Source organism: Lipophrys pholis (assembly GCF_963383615.2).
Source record: "Lipophrys pholis genome assembly, chromosome: 1".
Taxonomy (NCBI): domain Eukaryota; kingdom Metazoa; phylum Chordata; class Actinopteri; order Blenniiformes; family Blenniidae; genus Lipophrys; species Lipophrys pholis.
Genome location: NC_137635.1, coordinates 42,578,177 through 42,599,265, shown reverse-complemented (window position 1 = coordinate 42,599,265; position 21,089 = coordinate 42,578,177). Strand labels below are relative to the sequence as shown.

At 40.2% G+C, this 21,089-nt stretch overlaps 1 protein-coding gene across 1 annotated transcript in view; it reads left to right on the top strand.

The window, feature by feature from the left end:
* Positions 1-226: 226 nt before the first annotated feature.
* The window catches only part of efr3a (EFR3 homolog A), a 62,978-nt gene continuing 42,115 nt past the window's right edge, over positions 227-21,089 (top strand). The window contains exons 1-5 of the mRNA XM_080462053.1: positions 227-301; positions 1,872-1,999; positions 5,138-5,288; positions 12,117-12,238; positions 15,979-16,128. Of these exons, the coding sequence (XP_080318179.1) occupies positions 1,893-1,999; positions 5,138-5,288; positions 12,117-12,238; positions 15,979-16,128 (530 nt within the window). The 5' untranslated portion in view covers positions 227-301; positions 1,872-1,892. The remainder of the gene's footprint in view (positions 302-1,871; positions 2,000-5,137; positions 5,289-12,116; positions 12,239-15,978; positions 16,129-21,089) is intronic.

Here is a 21,089-nt window from a genome sequence, read left to right as displayed (position 1 = left end):
GCCTCTCGCAGGGCTCAACATGAGTCCAAAGAGAAAAAACGCACATGGTTTTTCTAATCTTCAGCTATATTGTTATTTGAAAGCGAAGGTTTGATAAAGGTGCAAAACCTGTTTTGTATTTGGAAGCTTTGTTTTGAAGATGATGATGACTAATGTCTGTTACCAACGTCCAATGAGTCAGAGCAACTTTTCCCTTACTGTTATGTCTTGGTTGTTTGCTGCAGGAGTCTGTGGCTGCTGTGGGCCACTGAGGCCAAGATACAAGCGCCTGGTGGACAACATCTTTCCGGAGGACCCTAAAGTGAGTATTGCTGGTACTTTCTTTTAGATACAGTGCTAGTGAGTTATCTTTTACACCTGAAAGTAGAAAGTACTGTGCTGTGCAGGTGTTTCAGCCAGCAACAGCCAATTGTAGTCGAGTTGTTGACTTGAAGAAACAAAAAAAAAAAACATATGCAAAAGTAATCAATGTTTAACATCAAATATAAATACTCAACTTTCTGTTTCAATTGCAACACAAAAGTTCAATGGTACAACCCCCCCCCCCCCCCAAAAAAAATGTACAGAGATAACATGTCTGTTAAAGTTGTGTAACTATATGTTTATGCACAGCTGTTATCGCGGTATTCAAATTTATTTGGTGCCACAGTGACGGCTACAGCTGCAGAGAGCTTTCCCACCGCAACACATAGTCGTGTAATCACGGAGCCACATGTGAATTCATCACACTTTGATAAACGTCTCCATTTCATGTGATGTGATTCTGTTAACCAGGTGACCACAGGTTATCGCTCGTTTGAGTTCTCGACCCCTGTTAATTGAAGCAATTAACACGTATGAGCTTCCGTATGTATAGAGAGTCCTTTTCTGTTTTTCGACTCCATATCTTCCTGAGGACCTCGGGTTTAGGAAAACAGGTGCGGTGGGAAATCTAAATGCTCGAGTGGTCGAGACCTTGTCAAATTAATTATCACATGCCGCGAGCCCGGGGGACTGAAGACACTCTGGGGACGGCCTGGTCATGAATGAGCTCCCTTCTCTTTAAGTATTGCAGGAATAGATGTATATTTATGGTTAATTGGCTCATTCAACAACATGCTGAAGTTCAGATTCACTTTCTGAGCTTCCAATGGGCCATTAAACCGAATAGTGCATCCGTCATGCTCATTCTGGTGGGGAAAAGGGATGAACTGTGCGTCGGTTCGTGATGATCTAAAGCAAAAGTACAATCTGCCTTTTGTTTCTCCCTTTTTGTTCACAGCGGTTTGTCTTGTATTTTAAAATTTAATGACATAGACTTCCAGGCTCTGTTATGTTTCTCAGTAGTGATCTGTGGTGTTCAGTCATTTGTTATTACAAAATAAGAGCCAAATCAAAACATGTTCGCGCTCTGTTGAACAGTGCTGTCAGTTTTAATGTCAGTATCACACTCTGACGTACAGTTTAAGAAGTGAAAGGGCAAATTGAATGTGTCTGGCTTGTATATCACAAACCAATTGACTTTGTTAACTTTTGAAGAATAATTTAAAAAGGCTTTAAATTGCTATTTCAAGATATTTCTGGACCATATTGTACAGATTTTTTGCTTATCCTCAAGCTTATCATTAGAATTCAGACTGCGAGTTCCCTGGTACGCTTGATGCCATCATAAGGCTCAGACTTACAAACCTGTTTACCTGATAAGTCCTTGCACACTGATTACTTCAAATAAATACATGGAAACAATATTGGTTGAAAAAAAATCACTTTCGTGGACTCTCTTCTCCTCAGGTCATTCATGCGATCACATTTTCTGTCTCCACGTGTTTGAATTAGCTGGATGGTATATTTGGGAATCGTTCTAATCTCGACTGGTTTGTGTTTTACCTCAGGATGGCCTCAGTAAATCTGACATGGAGAAGCTCACCTTCTATGCCGTGTCAGCTCCAGAGAAGCTAGACAGGATCGGGGCTTATCTGGCTGAGAAGCTGAGTCGAGATGTGGTGCGACACCGTTACGGGTGAGTAAGGGATGGCTGTGGCCTGGTTAGCGAAACTGGGTCATCTTTCAATCCCAAAGCGAGCAGTCTGCATATTCAAAACCCCTTTTCTTCCTGTTCATGTGGAAGAAAGTCTTTTTTTTTTTTTTTTTTTTTTTTTTTTTTTAAAGCAAGACAGTGAACTTCCAGTTGGTTGGAATTCAGGTTTGCCACCTTGCATCGCAGCTTTTACTGTGTTTGATTGTGCGTGAATGTGATTACAAGCGGAGCACTATGTAAGCTCATTCATAGATTCACATTTCAATCTGGGGTCAAACTAATCAATTACTTGCAGCTGCATATTTTGATTCAAAACGAAGCTTTGCAATGACTTGAATCCTCACCAATTATATTTATCTAATTTCTGGTCAAAATATCACATTCGCCTTAAGACAGGACCGATCTCCGCTCATAAGTGTTATCTTGCGAAGTGTAAAATGTTATCAGCTTTTTTCTGCTGATTTTAATAGCTTGGAATGTCTGGAGAGACTAGGAGATGTTTTCTACTTATTCAGCTTTGTTATTTGTTTATTGCTTCAAGCAAAGTGACATATTTCGACATTATTTTCCTCAAAATATGCAAGAGAAACAAAAGTTTCCAATATTCTGGAGTACGTCTTTCACCCGATGAGTGGATGGTGTTTTGAGTAGGCTCACCTGGAGTGGGAAACAAAAGTTCTATTAACTGAAAAATAAAGGGAACAAAAGGTGAATGCACGCAGCTTGGAGTTAGAAGTGTTAATTGGTATTTTAACACACAAAGAAACCCTCATTCAAATTGACAGAACGGATTCAGAGATTTTGGTCTCGCGACCACTTCGCTGAACCATTGGGCCATAGTTTCCCCTGGAAAGCAAACGAAATGAGTTGAGACGAAAACGTCCCCTCACATATTTCTGAAAGAAGCCCACCAAATCAATGCAGTGATTTCATGTCAGAAATTCTGTTTCATTTGCTGTGATTTCAATTCCCCCGATGTCCAGAGTCGGAACAGTCGTCCTTCTCGCTCTCTCTCTTTCTTCCACTTACGGCCATGCATGCAGTCATAACAAAACCATTTGCCGTCCCTTGAAACACGCCGTTTGTCCCGCAAAGTGATGCGTCTGTATTCTCTGCTCTGTTACGTCACTCTAACTGCAAAGCTGTCGTTAGGTTTGGCAGTCCCCTTTGTCGTCCAGATGGCACAAAATGATAGAAGTCGACTGCTGCTGGCGTAGATTTCTGCCATCAAATGTGCTCCACAGTTCACAGGCTGCTTTTAACCCAGATAAAAACGCACCAAAAAACAGATGAGGCTCCTCACTTCTTTCCACAGATTGTTTTTTTTTTTTGTTTTACTTCAGTAATGATTGAAGTCCATATAGCTCGTTGAGACAAAAACCCAACCGTGGAAATGCTGCTGCTGCTTCTTGTCTTAGAATTTTCCGGTTGCGGCTGACGATACCCTCATGTATTCTCCACCCTCACAGCAATCGCCCGCGGGTCACCGCATTCATGAACCTTTTCACTGGCTTCCTTCATTTCTTCATGACATCTCCATCCTCAGCATCCATCTCACAGAAAAAAGCTATCATCTCTCCCATGTACCAATGAAATGAAAAACCATCTGAAATGCAAATATCTAGATGTGTTTGCAAACTGAGTCCCTCAGATTCCATGTGGTCTTTCCAAGCTTTTTCAAGGGTATTGAGTTGCCTCTTCTGTGAAACGTAGGTGGAAAAAGTCAGAACAAATCCCAACTCGTCTGTAGTTGAAGAGGGGAAAATGACTTTCAAAATAAATGAAAAAAAACCCCAGTAGAACTAGGCAAAGATGCGCCACCATCTGCCACAACTGATGGGCGATAAGGAAAAGAAATTAGTAACAGAAAAAAACAAAACAAGTTATAGACCCAGGAAAGGCAATCAATTAGTATGATCCAAAGAGAGATTAACCCTAATCCAGGAACCATCGATAAGGAACATTATTCTCCACACCCACGTCTTCCTCTTATAGACAGGTAGAAGGTCACAGATCAGAATCAGTCCACAGACAATAAAGACACATAGTCAAGAACTTGTAAAATTGATGTATAAAGGGCAACATTTCCAGGTCAACCGAACCAACCTTTTGTCAGACTTGACAAAGAGGAAAGTTTTAGACCTGATCCTAAAAGCAGAGAGAAGCGTCGCTGAACTTAAACTGTAACTGGTTCAAAAATGTCTCTTCCCCATTCTGCTTTCTGAAAACACTCAGAAACGACAGACTAAATAGCACAATAATCAGCTTTTCACAGGTGAAGGAGAGTAGTTGTTTGAAGTGCGACTGGAAGAATGACATTGAGGAGCAGGAAAGACATCTCTATATATAAAGAAGTGTTAATTGCATTTCTTGTGTAATTAGCAGCCCGTGGGGTGTTTCATTGCAGGTTTCTCAAACACCCCTAAAGCTGCTATAAAAATCTCTCTCTCTCTCTCTCTCTCTCTCTCTCTCTCTCTCTCTCTCTCTCTCTCTCTCTCTCTCTCTCTCTCTCTCTCTATTCAACCCTTTTTCTATTATCAATTCTTTACTTTTTCTTCATGTCAGAGGTTATGAAGTAGAAAATGTTGTTTTCTGACTAAATCCCAGATCCATCTCATGACTGGAATCTTATAGAAACAAACCAAAGCACAATGTTCCTCACAGCAGTGGAAGAAAAAGAACGCATTGATACTGTAAATAATTGTAAAGAGAAAACATCTACTCATTGTAATAACCCTGAGTCTGAATGACTGACAGTCAATGTGAATTCATATCAAACAGCACATCACCGACATTAATGGAATCAACTGAGGAAATCGCAAACACTATGGATCACAAACTATACACCAATTGGAATATTCATTAAAGAATACTGGAATGGATTAGAATCAGGGCAACAGTTTTACACTGGGTGAAAAGTTATTTAAAGGACAGGACTTTGTGAAGCTGAGAAACTACTTTTTCATGCGTGGACATCGCTTGTGGCGTCCCCCAGGGGTCAGTGTTGGGTCCCAAATTCTTCATGCTCTATAGAGATGACATCTGTGAAGTTTCTAATATTTTAGAATTGGTTTTATTTGCAGATGTCACTTAAATGAACTTCCATTCCCATGTCTGTAGGAACGTGGTGATCGCGATGGAGGCTCTGGACCAGCTGCTGATGGCCTGCCACTCTCAGAGCATCAAACCCTTTGTTGAGAGTTTTCTACACATGGTAGCCAAGTTGCTGGAGTCCCGGGAGCCCGACCTGCAAGTGCTGGGAACCAACTCGGTGAGTGGTTCTGTGCGACGCCTTCAACTCTGCCTGAACTTTCCCAAGAAACACCACAAAATGTGGTTTGTTCTTTCACAACGCATGCGAGTACATAATCTATATACGGGCTCATATCCTTGAAATCATAGCCATATTTTCAGTAAGCACGCTAGAAGCGTCAGTCAGCCGCAGCCCAGACGTTGATGTTGCTGGTTAAGTAGCTAATTTAACTTCTGCTCTTGCAGAGGAAATGGCGCTGTAACATATCCTGTGAAAGACTCTAATCATTATTAGCCTCTGGAAGCCGCCAGCAAATGTCAGCCTCATTTCTCCTACTAAGTCTTCTGAAGGTGAACCCAAAGTCGTTCCTTTTCCTTCGTGCTTCTTTCTATTCGAAGCCTGGCGTCCTCTTCGTCGTCGGCGGTTCATCCGAGCAGGAAACCGAGCTGAAGGTTTAGATGCGAAAGGCTTTGCATTATTTATGTGTGGTATTTAGACTCTGACAGAGGAGGAGGGCCAATGCAGAGACAGGTAGTTGAGATGGGCGGTTGGAGGGAGGGGAGGGGAGGTGTGCTGTTGTCAAAAGCACCACGGGAAGCCTTTAGGTGAGAGCCATGTTAATTAAATGTTCCTCATGGTGCCAGCTACAAAGCCGAGGCACCGTGTCTTATGTTGACATTTATGTTTACCTGGTAGCCCAGCACACTGAAGCGCTGGTTTGTTCGACTGGCTAATTATCAGTTTAAAGAACGTGTTTTCAGACGTCTGCAGGAGAACACTAAGACAGGACACAACAAATTACAGCATTTTGGTGAAAAAACGGTTTTGAAATCAGCTGCTTTCACTGCGTTCAGTGGAGCGCCGGCAACAACTAATTATTTAAAAACATCACACATTTGGGTTTTGTGCTTCTTTTTTTTTCTTCCTTTTGTGTCCCCCATCATGAGGATGGACGAAAACGTCTGCCTGAAGGCACATTTTTATTCTTTGTTTTGTTTCAGTTGCATCTGTCAGTAAAAACATAATCCAGATCATCGATTGAGATCTAGTAGGATAGTGGGTGGGAAAGACAAGAAATACAAGCATCTGGATATCCAGATACCTGCTTTATCTGTTCATGCGGTGCCAAGGTCTGTCCAATTTAAGATTGAGTGAAGGGCAGAGTACCTGGGACATGCCGACAATCCTTTATAGGGTTGACTCAGAGATGCAAAAACATTGGCAAGCAGTTTAGAGTCAACGGTGACTTAACATGTCTCTGGATTTGAAAACAGGCCTGAAAACCGAGACCAAACTAATGCAGGCACGGGGAGAACATGCAAACGCATTCTGGAAAAAAAACAATCCATGACTTTTCAGTTTGTGGCTGGAAAGCAAATCACCATTTCACTATGCTGCCTCATATTGAAAATATTACAATGTCTGCTGACATGATATGTACATTGTCTATATACAAACCATAAACATCTAACTCAAGCACCGTATTTTTGAAATGTTCTTTTAGTGGTTCAGAGAATGTAGTTTCTTCGTCTCCCTTATTATGTATTCCCTTCTTATTAGTTCAATTGTAAACACTTCTGCAGAAATATCTTGATCTAAATGAACTTTCCTCATAAATCAGAGTACTTTGTGTTACATTCATAGTTTTTTCAGTGCTGTTGAAAAGGCCATCTTACATTGCTGTTTGCTTCCTTGCTGTGTGTTATCTAACTTTCTGCCCTAGTGGGTGGAGGTGGTGAATACATCTGTTTGTACACTTGTTTAAATAAAATAATTTCCAGTCAGTGAACAAATGACAAAATCTGTCACCTTTATTTGAGCTTCGAGTCTTCTTTTGAACACGAGACGAAACGTTTGTGTTTGAGCAGTAATTACCTGGGTGAATGTCTTCGTGGGTGTTTCAGACACTTTGATATCGTTTGCCTTCAACAGAGGGCGCTTTGAGAACTACCGTGTCCTCTTGTTCTGCTAGTGTTGTTTTGCTACAAAAACAAAAGATGATGACCAACACAGCCGTCCTGATCACATAATCACAACAGCAAAACAGGCTAGAATCAGTGTGTGGAGATAAGTCTGCTCTCTCATTCTTCAACGTTCCTCATTCCTCACCTGTGATCAGGTTTTTTTTCATCCAGACTGTTTGCTCAAAGCCGTCTAAAGTATGTTGATAATGGCCATCACTATTTGTCACTGTCTAATTTTGCCTAAATTCATCCTTTTTTGCAGATTTTTGCAAATTATCGGCCTGTGTACACAATGCACGACTGACTTCCGGTTTTGTGTTGCACCCAGTAACGAGCAACGTGATTGGTCAATTGGTACCATGTGGTATATACTTTTTGAAAAGCGGCCTCTGATTGGTTCCAAATTCTTTGATTCATCCTGGTGCGTTCCTATGCTAAAGCAGAGAGGAGGAATTTCCTTCCAAGATGCTGAGGGATCATATCTGCAGAATCCACACGGGCCGTATTAATTATATTGACCTATGATCAATCAAATTTTTCAGATATATCATTTACAAATATATTACACCCAAAACACCCAATTTCTGCCTAAAACCATGGTCCTCGTGTTGTCTCATTTCTACTTTTACGATCCAGGGAGGTTTTTCCCATTCTGCTTTGTGATAATTGTTCCCGATACTGCAGTACTGTGACACTAAGATTTACTGTTGAAGTTTGTTTTGTTGGGAGCAAAGTAGAAATGACAAACGTATATCCAAATGTATTAGGGGGTCACGTTTCATTTAAGTGACAGCCCTCCAAGTGACATCAATAACCAAACCACCCAGTGCCCATTACAAGTAATGCAATCCTTTTCCTACTACAGCAGACCAGTGCTCCTATTTATAGCTCACCCAGTATGTGCATGTGTTGTGCAACTTGAGTACATTTGTCACTGTAGTGTTTTTCTGCCGTATGCGCTGCCAAGCGTCCACTCTTTTCAAATATATCTTGCCAGTTAACTTTATCACAAGAAATTCGCAGACTGAGATGTTGAAGTGTCTCTTCGCCTGCTCAGAAGAAGAAGAGACGCACGCACGCACGCACGCACGCACGCACGCACGCACGCACGCACGCACGCACGCACGCACGCACGCACACACACACACACACACACATACACAGGAGTTCATGTGTCGGGTATTTATAGCCTGTGGAGCCACATGTGTCTTATAGACAGCTGGTAGCTTGAGAGTGAAAAAGCTGTATTTCTCTTCTTTCTGCTCGGTCTTCTTCATATTTGCAGATCTGTGATTATATCTGTGCTCAATTTATGGATCGGGAAAATTCTTAGCTGGTTCCTGCGTCCAAAAACAAAATGGAGTCAACGTTACCTGCAAGCTGATATACCTCTAAAATCAGTTTGAACAAATCTAATATGACCCTATTAAATTGTACTTGTCATTTGTCTTCTTCCTTAATATGTTGCATAAGTACTCTTTTTCACATGGTCTTGAGTTCATAGATGAACAAAGGAGGGTTCGCTTATTTTGCTAACAGACACACATTTATTTGTCCTTTTTATGTCTTTTTTTTTTTTTTTGTTAATCCCATGCTGCATATCGTAGAGTCTAAAACTACCAAGTCAGCCACCGTACAAGAACGCGGTCTATAATTTCCTAATTTTAATAAGTGAAAATATATAATCTCAAAGAACACACACTACTTCACACATCTTCCAAGAAATCTACATAATTCAATATAAAAAATGGTCATGCTTGTTTTTTTAAAGTTATCAAATAGTGCAGCTTGACTAGCACATACTTAAATCCCCACACCAGATGTACTGTTTACCCCTTTGTGTCTGCAGTCAGCAGCTGTAGAGGAGTTTTTTTTGATGATCCGTCAGCACAAAGGAGAGCTGTGGGGGGGAGACAGACTCCCAGTGTAGTATTTAACAGGCTCGGCACATCTTCCTCACCGTTACCTGAGTCAGGACTCGGGAGGCAGTTGTTATGACTCGATGTCTGCGGCCAAATACACATTTTACGGCGATAAACTGCGATTGCCAGGATTATTGATAGTTGCCTCCAGTCAGCAGCAGATGGAAGATGGTGGAGTGTTGAAATGCCACGTATAATGGGGATACTGATAATGCATGATCTTGGGTGAGGCCCCCGACGACACAAATGTTTGGTAGCTAAAAGCACTGTCTGAATAAACCTTTCCTATTTTGATCCAACCACTTAAAGCCTAAATGGCAAAAACTTCTGGGAGCAGTGAGTCATCATGCGGCAGGTATAATCAAGGTTTTTAAAGACATCTTTTTCAAATGAATACAGGAAAATTGAAACAACTTAGAAGTACAAACTAATGAAAAGCCCATTTGTAGGACTTTCTTTACTGATATAAGGTATCGGGAACCTCCTCCACCTTTACCTCCACATGCTGCATGTATAAATGCAGCTACTGGCACACTGGATCAACGGTGTCATCTTAACAATCTACACATTAGGACAACTTTGTTAGACTGATTAAAAGCTGATTTCTACAGTCGCCATGTGGGGTTTGGCATGACCACTATATGTTTATGTAACTGATCCTGATTTCTATTGAGAAGGTAATTTATCTGTAATCAAAATGAGCACATATTGCCACATCTTGCTTATTGTTTCACCCTCATTTTACCCGGGTTTCAACTTTGAATACCAAATGTGCTGATGATTACCATATGTTATCTGGCTTTTGGAGTCGGGTCTCTATTTTAGATACAAAGCACCTAAAAAGCTGAAAGAATAATAGAGTGAAGTTTGTCACCAGATTTAGGATTGTATTAAAAGATGTGCTCAAAAATCCAAACTTAGTTTAAAGTTTTACCAGTTGTATGACTTTTGTAGTTTTCTTTTACATTACCATGTCCTTCCTTTCTTTTTATATGGATTATATGTGAGTGTGTTGAGAATAGGTATAATAATAAGTATTGATAATCTGTGGTGTAGAATGTGAAAAATATGTTGCGTATGTATGAATAATATATAATAATCACATACACGTAATGCTTAAACTCATTAAACGTCTATCTATCTATGCACCCAACCCATCTTTTTTTCCTCGCTGGTTTGTTTTAATTGTCCAAATATATGTTAAAGTACTGTAATTAAAACAGATAATGAAACCGAGTCCACTTTTTTAATGGCACTTCTTTTTTTTTTATAGTGGGCTATTTAAAAGCACCTGCAGGGAAGCCAAACAAATCATGCCTCTTATATTTTCATTGTTAAAGATCATAACCTCATCGATAGCAGGCACGAGGTGAGCCATGGGGTCCCCCGCTTTCTTTATTAGTCTTATTTACATGATGAAACAGAGACTCCAACCACAATTAGCCCCACTTCACTCCGAGCACTTATCCTCTTCATGTGAAAGGGGTCATTTCTGTTCAATTAAAATGAAATGGAATTTCACAAATGTGTTCAGACAATACCTTGGGTGGTTTTTTTTTTTCTGTTTAAAGAAATGCCGAAATGATAGTGTGAGAAAAACAAGCATCCCCTTTTTTCGATGCTGCGTTTTAACGGATTGCCTTTGTTCGGCCGATACTGTGTTTCAGAAAGCCACACTTATGTTCACACCTACGAGGATGTTCTCCTTGTGAGACAAACGTGCTAACTACTACATGCGTTCTCGTGCGGATATGTCTGCAAAATGCATTTATTGTTCAGATGAACTCGTGAATTTCTACCTTGAAAATGAGAACTGCCAGAGTGTCTGTGTTTTTGCAATAATGTGTACCAAGTTCAGGAAAGATATTGTTTGCTTTCTAAGCACAGAATGTCTAAGCTCAAGGTTTGACCACAGCCGCCCCTTTCAATGTCATCGAATAAACCTCATTATTGTTTTCTAAGTGGATTTCCCTGCTTTTCTGCTGTAGATTACTCATACAATACAGTAATGCACCGAGGGAAAGCTGCTCTCTTGTGCTCCTGCTGCAGTCAGACCCGCTTTCCATCAAAGCTATTACCCATAGGAGAGGTTAGGTACAAAATGAGAGGAAATTATCAGGTCGTGCTGGGGTTTTGTCAGGGATGCCATACAGTACAGAGGCAATTTGTTGCAGTGGACAATGATAGAGCGGAGAGAAAACACTACCCCCGGAGTGGTTGACTGTGTGCAAAGAGCAGGGGGGCTCCCTGGAGGACAACTGTTGCTTGGCGGTGGCAGAAAATAATCGGCTGGAGCTCCGTCACAGGTGTTACAGTTGCCAGGATCTTTCAAATCCTTTCTGTCATGTAAGGATCTTAAGTTGCTATGTGTCATTGGTATTAATGCCAACATAGACGTAAAACGTAAATGGAGTACTGCAAAATCATCTGTACAGCTTATGCTCATTTCCCTTTAAAAAAAAAAAAAAAAAACTTTTTTTTTTTCCCCTCATCATATTTTGTAACTTTTAAGAGATAAGAGCAACCAACAACTGTTCCTAATATATTTTTTCCGAGTTTCTCTTGATGATGCTGGCTTTAAACCAGTGACAGAAGTGGGCCATCAAGCTCTTTGGAGACCTCATGAAGACTGTGTCCCAGTTGTGCAGTTCCAGCTCTTTAACTGCCGATTCCAGGTTGTTGATGTGGTCCAAGCTAATGAATGTGCCCCATCCAACCCAAAAAGATTTTGCCAGTTGATCCACAGCTTCATTTATTCATCATTATAGAGTTCACATTTTATAGGTATTGCTTAAAACGATCCCTATTTTGTCAATATGGTAACCCTTCAACTCATCGTCTTCATCATCTGTGTGACATGCCAACTGAAACGGCTCGTGGACCTAATGAGCGTTCTATCTCTCGCCCGAGGACACCTGAGGTTGATTAACTCTTTCCAATTCTTTACGCTCTGTTTCTAGTTTGTGAAGTTTGCCAACATTGAGGAGGACACGCCATCCTACCATCGCCGCTACGACTTCTTCGTCTCCCAGTTCAGCGCCATGTGCCACTCCACTCATGAAGATGCTGAAACCAGAACCAGGTGCTGTATGAAATCAGAAGCTTATCTCAAACCAAAAACCACATCAAATATACAGATCTGTGTATTTTGTTTCTCTTGTCAAATGGAATATTGTCAAAATGTACATTTATAGAGTGATTTCTCACAACTTAATTTTACTGTTTATGTTTATGCTCCTGTATTGCCACGTTTTGGTTTCCTTTTACTGGTCTTGTCAGTTTAGAGTTTTCATGTAGTTCTGCTGGGTTTATTTTAGGGCTTCCTGTTGTTTTTAGCAAACATTCTTCTACTGAAAAATGGCTATGGACAGCTTAGTAAATAGTTTTTGTTTTATTGTACCTTCATCTCAATTTGACCACTTTAAATGATTCTAAATATAAGGCGAATCCAAATAGGGCTTCAAAGTTATGAAGGGGCTCACTTTGCTCCACTGAGTTCATATCGAAGTGAAAATGGAGTTTGTCTAGTCTCATATTGTCAAATTTATATTTTATTTATCCATGGAGACCTATAATCTCAACTGCAGACAACCGTGCAGTGACTTTGATGTAATGTTGATGATGCATTTCTAGGTCACTATACTATGGCTTTGAATGGTATTGAAACAATCTGTGATTTCCTCCTGTCATCGCTCCGACATTCAGGCTTTCATTGTTCTCGGTGTTAACAGCCACTTCACTCACTATAATGACAGCATGGTGAAACTCTCCCATAATCATTATTCCTCTACGAATTAATCTGAGTTTTTACTTTGTTTTGAAGCAAATATTACAGTGGAATTCTGGTCTATGCCTTGCATAAATATGTTCTCTTATTAGTGAGGCTGTGCAATATTTCAACAATAGAAGTCGCTGGATATTGATGCTGGATATTACTACAGCTGAGGTCTGGTTTAAAAAATGTATTTTAAATCTAACCTGAAGTAACCAGAAGTATAATGTCTTGAATTAAAACGTTTTATATTAAAGGTTTCATAGAGTTAAAAACTTCATATTTATATAATAAGAGAAGCAAAAACATGTACAATAAGTAACTATGGAAGTTGCAACACAAAACAAAAGTGAAATATACACGTTAAACTGTATGTGTCCTTCGTTAATTTTAGGGGAATCTTTTTTCATGTGTGTGACTTTACTTCAATTATTATGAAAGGAACTATGTTCTCCTCCCCTGACAAAATCCTGTGTATATCCATCCATCTTCCCAGTTCTCCATCCAACATGACATTTCTAGCTCCCATTACATTCGATTCCTGGCTACACCACATCACATTTATTTTCCCGTCGTTTAATTAGAATGACAAATTTTGTCGCATATAGTTAATTATTATTTGTTTGCATCATTAACTCTTCTTGCTTAATAATTAAACACCGTTTGAAGATATTCATATTAAATTAGTTAACAGGTGACGAATTGACTCTGTAGTTTTGGTAGTTTTGGTTTAGATGAGAGCAAGCAGAGCTGGAACCAAGCACAGAGTGAAGGTGATGATCCGGGAGCAATCAGCAAGGCACAGCAGTCTTTAGAGAAAGGAAAGAATTTATCAAGCAGCAGGCCCACATGACTTGAAGCTGAGGAGAATAATAAGCAGGTCAGTGCGTGAAAAACAAAAGCCATACACTTCCTTTAGGATGCTGGCTTGACTAGAAGAGAGAACGATGACCTGCAGGTGAGGGTGTGATGAGAGGTTTCCATTTTAGTGGGCAAAAAAAACAAGCTGTCGTCTTTAAATATGTTTGCCGAGACTAAAATCGGCAGTGAAGAGAATACCACGACAGCAAGCATATTATTTTATTGTTTCAAAGATAGATGAACTTCATCTCTCTGTTTACGAGCTGTATAATCATCAAGGTAAAACACAGCATGTGTTAGTTGGCAGTGAAGCGATGGCACATCGCCGGGCTTTCTTTCACCTCTTAGAGTCTGATTCCGAGCAGTAAAGTAGGAAGTGTTTCTTTATGTGTGAAATTCCCCTCCTCCCTTGTTCCTACAGGTATTCTCAACAATGTCAGTGTAGCAGCTAAGACCTTTTTGGGTGCCTCTGTGAGCAAATCTGTGCATAAAAATGTATCCCCATTTGATATGCATGAGAGCGTGTTTGTGTGTGTGAGTGTGTCTGTGTGTGTGCGTGTGTGTGTGTGTTGTGTTGTGGGGTTTGGTTGGGGAGGGCAGTGCACTGAGAGCCAGGGAAAGCCGAGCTTATTTTCGAGCTGGCTTAATACCTCATTGTCACGCTGCAAACACTCTTCTCACTCGGCTTTTTTCTTTTTCTTCTCCATATATTCCATTATTTCATTTTGCAGTGTCTGGCTATAAGTGGAGAGGAATTCCAAAATATAATTTCTCTGGCTGTGATTGGATGAGGCGTAGGGTGGCTTGCTCTTTTCTGTATTTTTTCTCGTACAGCTGCGAGAGGTACAAACGGAGCAGTTTGCTTTGCAGAGCGGGATTGATCCAATAAGTCAGGATGAATTACAATCTGTCATGGCTTTTTCTACTGTAGAGATCGGAAGATGTTTGATTGTGTATTTTAGCCTGTGTGGGCGGAGGCTAATGAGAAGCAGGGAAAGCATGAGACTTGTATGTATTATTTTTCTGTCACTTCTCGGTCGGATGTCTCGATTATTTGGTGCTATAATAGAAAAAGTTGTGTGCAGGTACTCAGCGGACCACCAGGCTTTAACCGTGCAAAAGGAAAGATATATATAGCAATCACAGTTAATACTGAGCTCAAGGAAGAACATGCAAACTCCACACAGAAAGCACTCAATCTCAAACTTCATCACAACGGCATCACAGTGCAGCCTTACATCAAACCAGTTCATTCTTAAACAAAATAAAACAGTGAATTATGAGCACTACATCACGTCAAGAAATAACAGGGGGAAAAAACAACATTAATTGTGCTTTTGTTCCTCAGAATAAATGTTCTGGACCACTTGACTGATTGATTGATGCAATTATTCATGCTGTGAAGACTTGGAAAAGGTTGACCTTCTATCAAATGAATGCTCCTTTTTTTCCCCACAATGCATGATTTTTGCATTCTGAGTGAAAGCACAAATAAAACACTGTATTTGTCAAAAAACCCCACAAAAAAACCCCCCAACATGAACATTTTCTGGCAGTTGCTTGTCTGTGATTCCACTTGGGGAAGCAAGGCCACTGTTAATGGGTTTGATTTGGTGTTGGGAGACTCTGCGCTGTGTGAATGTGATTAATGCTGAGAAAATGGTAAAGTAGGGACCCGCTTGTACACCTACTGCAGTCTCTACAATAGGTAAAATGAGAAAAAATGATCTGAAGAAAGCAATAACGTCTGATGGATGGATGGATGGCATTATGTGTAGTGCAGAGATATAAGTCAACTTTCATATTAAATTAATGCACAACCAGTCATGTCATATCTGGGAATTTTATCTTCAACCATGCAGTTTTAATAACCAAAGCAAAACTGAGTCTCCACTTGTTATGGGTCACTGTTTCATCGTTCAAGTCAGAATTATTTCTGCTTTCGCAACTCTATATATATATCATACAATATATTCTTGCACTGAAGAAGCAGTTATGAATTTTTATTCTAAAGTAAGTGTGCATTAGATTTTCAACTCCACATTAATGATTTTTTTTTGGCATGTATAAAATGGGGGGAAAACAAAAAAAAAAAGCTGATCTTGTGTCTGCCAGTCTGCCAGTTATATGTGTGTCTGTGTCTTTTATCTTGTCCATCCCTTATTGTGTTTACCTTGTGTATCTTCCAGGATCCGTGTGGCTGGGATTAAAGGCCTTCAAGGTGTTGTGAGGAAGACGGTAAATGACGAGCTGCAGGCCATCATCTGGGAGCCTCAGCACATGGACAAACTGATCCCGTCCATGTTGTTCAACATGCAGGACAGCGATGACACGGACAGGTAGTGCTTATTGTCACACAATGTAATTACACACAGCAAAATGGGGTCCACACACCGAAACCACCGCAAACACGCAGAGTTCTGATTTTTAGTTTAAAACTGGAGCATCGGTAATTGTTTGAGAACAGAGAGCTATTCTAGTTTGAAGGTGACCTTCATGATCAATTATTCAAGTAAGTGCATGTGTTTCTCTCTCTGGGCCATCGGTGGAAGTAAAAATGCCTTTTCTTGTAATGATAAACTTTCTCTTCCTCCAGGGAAATGATTGTCATTGTTCAGAGGCCAGCAGAGGCTTTGGTATTCCAGAGATCAACTGTTGATTTAAAAAGTTCAAGAAGTTTGCAATCAGACAGGCTCTATAGACCGAGATAGATTATTGTTTGAAAGAGCAAAAGGTTTTATGTCCTGATGAGTTTTGCGACTCAATTCTACAGCACCATTAGGTCATCTTCTTTTAACGATTGGACTGGAGGCCCGTAATGACAAAGTAAACATAGCCCGTTTTGTGTTTATCATAGTATGAATTTTATCACAGTTGCAACAAATAAATTGCATATATTTTGAGAAAACTTGATTTAAAAAGTCAAATTTATTTTGATTGTAATTCCAGAAACCGAACCTTCTATATAGTCAGAGGCCCCGTTTACATGACAGGAATGCTTTCGTTGTCTTTTTGTTGCCGACAACAGTGCTTGGAGTCACTGAAAATAGAAAGTGTTTGAGAAAAAGTCTGTATTTGGTAAGCTTTACAATGCAATGGTATTAGGAAGCAATTTAACTCTCGCTTTAAATGGCTTCAAACACATTTCACGCCAGATGACGTGAGGGATTGTCACGAAAACACAAGAAAAACATGGAAACTCCACATAGGAAGACCCCCCCCCCCCCCAAGCCTGGACACAAACCGGGGATGTTCCTCCCCTGAAGTGTGAGTGCTAACCACTCCTCTGCTGTGCAGCTGTTTCTAATGCAATAGAAGAAGAAGAAAAAGTGGATATAGTAGTAGTTATAGCGAACTAGATTACAGCTGACATCATATCTTGACTTACGTTCGCTAAGAGTTATTCAGAAGATCAGGGCTTTGCATCAAAGTTTAAGAATCGGCCAAACGTAGAATCATCATCATTTATCGGTGGACAAAGAAGGATCAACCTTTATTGAAGCTGGATTTACAGCTTCGATACCGAACAAATCCAAAGCAGACCTGCTTCTTATCGTTCCTGTGTTTCCGTCTTGTCCCTGAACATGTGTGTACATTGTGGGATAAACCACCTCCTGGCCTATCTGCTACCAGGCATCGGATCCGTCTGGTGTTTCTCTGCTTTGTGATCCCCTCAAGGAATTCCTCCAGATCCTGTTTGTCATCGAGTCCTGTAAACCTGCTGGTGTCAGCATGCAGCCATGTACAATCATACACACCGTGGAAAGTCTCTGCTGCCTTTTCTGGAATAGAGTACTTTTACGAAAGCGGTGGTCAAATATATTGTTTGAATTGGTTTCAGAAAAAGTAGTCCCTGGAACAAACACATTCAAGCATTCTGAGCGACAATAAGGCATCTATAAGGTTCCTATTACTTTTGCTCCCCTCTTGCAGTTCCATTGCACACAAACAACACAAATAATGAATGAATAGTTGTCAGTGGCTTACAATTACTTATGTTAATGTTGGGTGAGATTTAGGTCAGAGGTCACCATCCTTAGGCTTGAGTGTGACACTTGGCAACCGGCACCCTAATCACTGGCTCGCCGACAAAGACCCTCGTGGTCTGCCTATTGTTTGAAATCAGTCGTCATCCCTGCCAAAATGACATCCAGACGCGCGTGCTTCTTCACATCCGTGAGTGCGGACCTCATTTGTGCTCGCTTTTTTTTTTTTTTTTTGTTGGCAGGGATTTTCCACCACAGCCGATTGTCACAAACTGTGTCAAAATAGATTCAGTGAGTTTTGAATAGCGTAAGAGGTTCCTTCCTCAATAGAAGTCGATGCACTGGAGGCAGTGAGGTGTCTCCTCATGTACTGAACATCTGGTGCAGATTGAAAATGACCTTTTTAAGAGGTCCATTTTTCCATGTTTTTATTAAAATATATATTTTCAATAGTTTTATTAATATTTCATTTATTGAAATGAATGTGTTTAAACCCTTTCTTTTTGATTTCGTGTTGTACTGTAGTTGTATTTTGTTTTAGCCCGCGAGTCTGTAAAAACTCATTTTCAAGGGAATCTCATTTGCACTCCATGTCCAAACGGCTGCAAACCCTCATTACTAGTGTTGCATTACTTTCTGATTTGAACACATATTTGATTTCTTTATAAAGCCTCGTATATCCCAAGACATGGTCTGTTTGTTTTGTTTGACCTTTATTTCCTCACGGTTGACTTCCTGGTGCAGGAGAAGTGTCGGGGTCTAAAATAAATCTCGGTGTGGGATTCATTGCAAATCGCTCTGGGTCTGATGTTTGGCTGAAGGAAGGTAAACAATCACCAGGACCTTAGCCGGGGAATTCCTGCAGCTGCTCGTCGCCTCCTCACACCGAAGGCCTTATTAGATTTGCTCACTCTTCAAATTCAGGTGTGCAGTGCGAAGAAATAGGAGATTCAGGTTATGTGTGCAAATTAAATTTTGAGTATTCAAAACATAATAATGATTAGATGTACCAAGTACTATTCCAAGTAATTTTTCTAAATGTGTTGGATGGGCACACTTCCTATGAACATCACCATGAACACGAAGAGCTTAACTTTAATTTCACGTATGGCACAAGGATGTAGGTGATCTGCTCTGGAGACAATAACCACTGAGGTTTGGGTGTGTAGAATCACACAAAATCAACTCAAAATAGGTCCGTAAGAGGTTAAAGGAGCAGTATGTGGAAGGTTTCGGGCTTTTCCTCAACAAACGGACAAATAACAAGTACACATAGAGTAATATTGAAGGTCCAGGGAGTGGCAAATAAATCTTACGTGTAATTGAAATAAATAGTGATTGAGGAGCTCTTGAAACACAGAAGAAACATTCATTTCAACAGAATACTGTTGCTGTATGTTTGTATTTCTTCTAGTTTATCAAACATCCAAAACTGCTTGACAAAATCAGTATTATGTCATATACATTTTAGGCTATATTTCATTTACATTTGTATAAAAAAAAATGTAAATAGAATTTGAACATCAAAGACATTTGAATAAGAATAGAAATTTGCCAGGCGTTGTTCTGTGTGGTGCTGAGGAGTTCCCTTTGTTTCTTCATCACCTCCTGAGGTGGAGATCGCTGCTGTGCTTTCGGAAATACGTAATGCAGGAATGGAAACATTGTCCGCATCTCCACCTGTTTTTTTTTTTCCTCCTTTACTTCACTTCATTTACTTCGTCACTTGTTCATCTTGCTTTGCCAGGTGACTTTTAGCCTCTGCTCTTTGCTTCTTTGTTTCAGTTATATTACTGATTCCAATCAGATCTGCTTGACAGCAAGACTGAGCATGTTTCCTTTTGTCAGACCGCCGTAATACAAAACCAGTCGGGCTGATAAAAAATAATATGACAATTATATGACTGCCCCCAAAGGGGGCTAACAAATCCCATTATCTTTTCTTTAGCTGGTGTTAACCAGTGTTGATCTACTGGTTAATTCTCTTTTATTTTAATGTCCTCCTTTCCCTCCTCTTCTTCACTCTTTCCATGATCCTTTGCTTGTCTCTTGTTTTCATCGGCATTTCTTCCCACCTATAGTCCTCCTTTATCACTTTTCTCAAGAGAGCCTCGCTTTTCTGACTCTCTCTCACTGCAGCTTCTTTTCTCGTCTTCATCTCATTTGTGTGGTTTCCATGTCAACAAAAAGCTATTTTTGGACAACTTTTCTTTTTTTTTTTTTTTTTTTTTTCTCCTTCTTTGTGTTTTCTCTTTGCATCCTGTCTGTTTTTTTTTTTTTTTTCCCTCCTCACAAGTACCAACAACTCTCATCCACCTCATGTGGAAGAATCGGCGGGGGTGGGAAGTAGTCGGTGTCTCGTCGGATTTTGAGCACGTTGGTAAAATGTGTCTGGATGACGACACACAGTGGTGACAGAGGACAGATGTCTTCTGTCTCTCTTCATCTGAGTGGGGCTGAAAGAAATTCGGCACTGCAGCAGAAATGGTTATTTATTTATTTATTAAAACTCGGCAGACAATATGTCGGCCTTTTAATCATTGACAGCAGGCAAAATGAGGAAAATGAAGTCGCTTTCAAATAGCAAAGATGTGATATGACGCGAGACATTGTTGACTGTTGCGCTTTAGGACAGACGTGACAAACATAAGGTCTGCGGGTCACGCGAGGCTCAAATCCAGCCCGTCAAACCAGGAAGTAAACATTTCAGAGAAAAATAATAGTTGACAGCACTGAGACCTGAGCTAAGATATCTGCATGGAAGCTACAGTTACTACCTCGTTGCTCTAAGTCGTGTTTTCAGGCTGAGTTTTAAAAACATACATTATGCCGCATATATAGGCGCATTTTTGGGGACAGTATTTTGCATCATTAAAATTGGCTTTATGTCGAGATTATTGTAGTTTGTGATAGTAATTGTTTAGGTTTTGCCAGAAATATAGACATTTCCATCACTTATCCTCTGCGCCACTTCAGATTTAAAGGTTATATTTTACCCGTCTGACCCGCTCAAGATGAAATTTGGGCCGTTTGCTGCTCCTGAACTAGAATGTGTTTGACACGGCCGCATTAGAGGGTTAGGCGGAGGCCGAGCTACACGTTAGAAGCTCAGTGGTGATGGTGTTAAAATTGTGGGCAGGATGTATTTTTGTTTCTAGTTTCTGTGTGGCAATAGTATTCAGACATTTGGAAAAAAAAAAAAAGTGTTTATTTGTGTAAATCCTCTTGCTGAACAAAATTGATGAAAGCCCAGTCTACTGCCGTGGCCATTTCTGTAAAAAAGTCCTGCTCCTACTGTGTTTTAGTAATTTGAT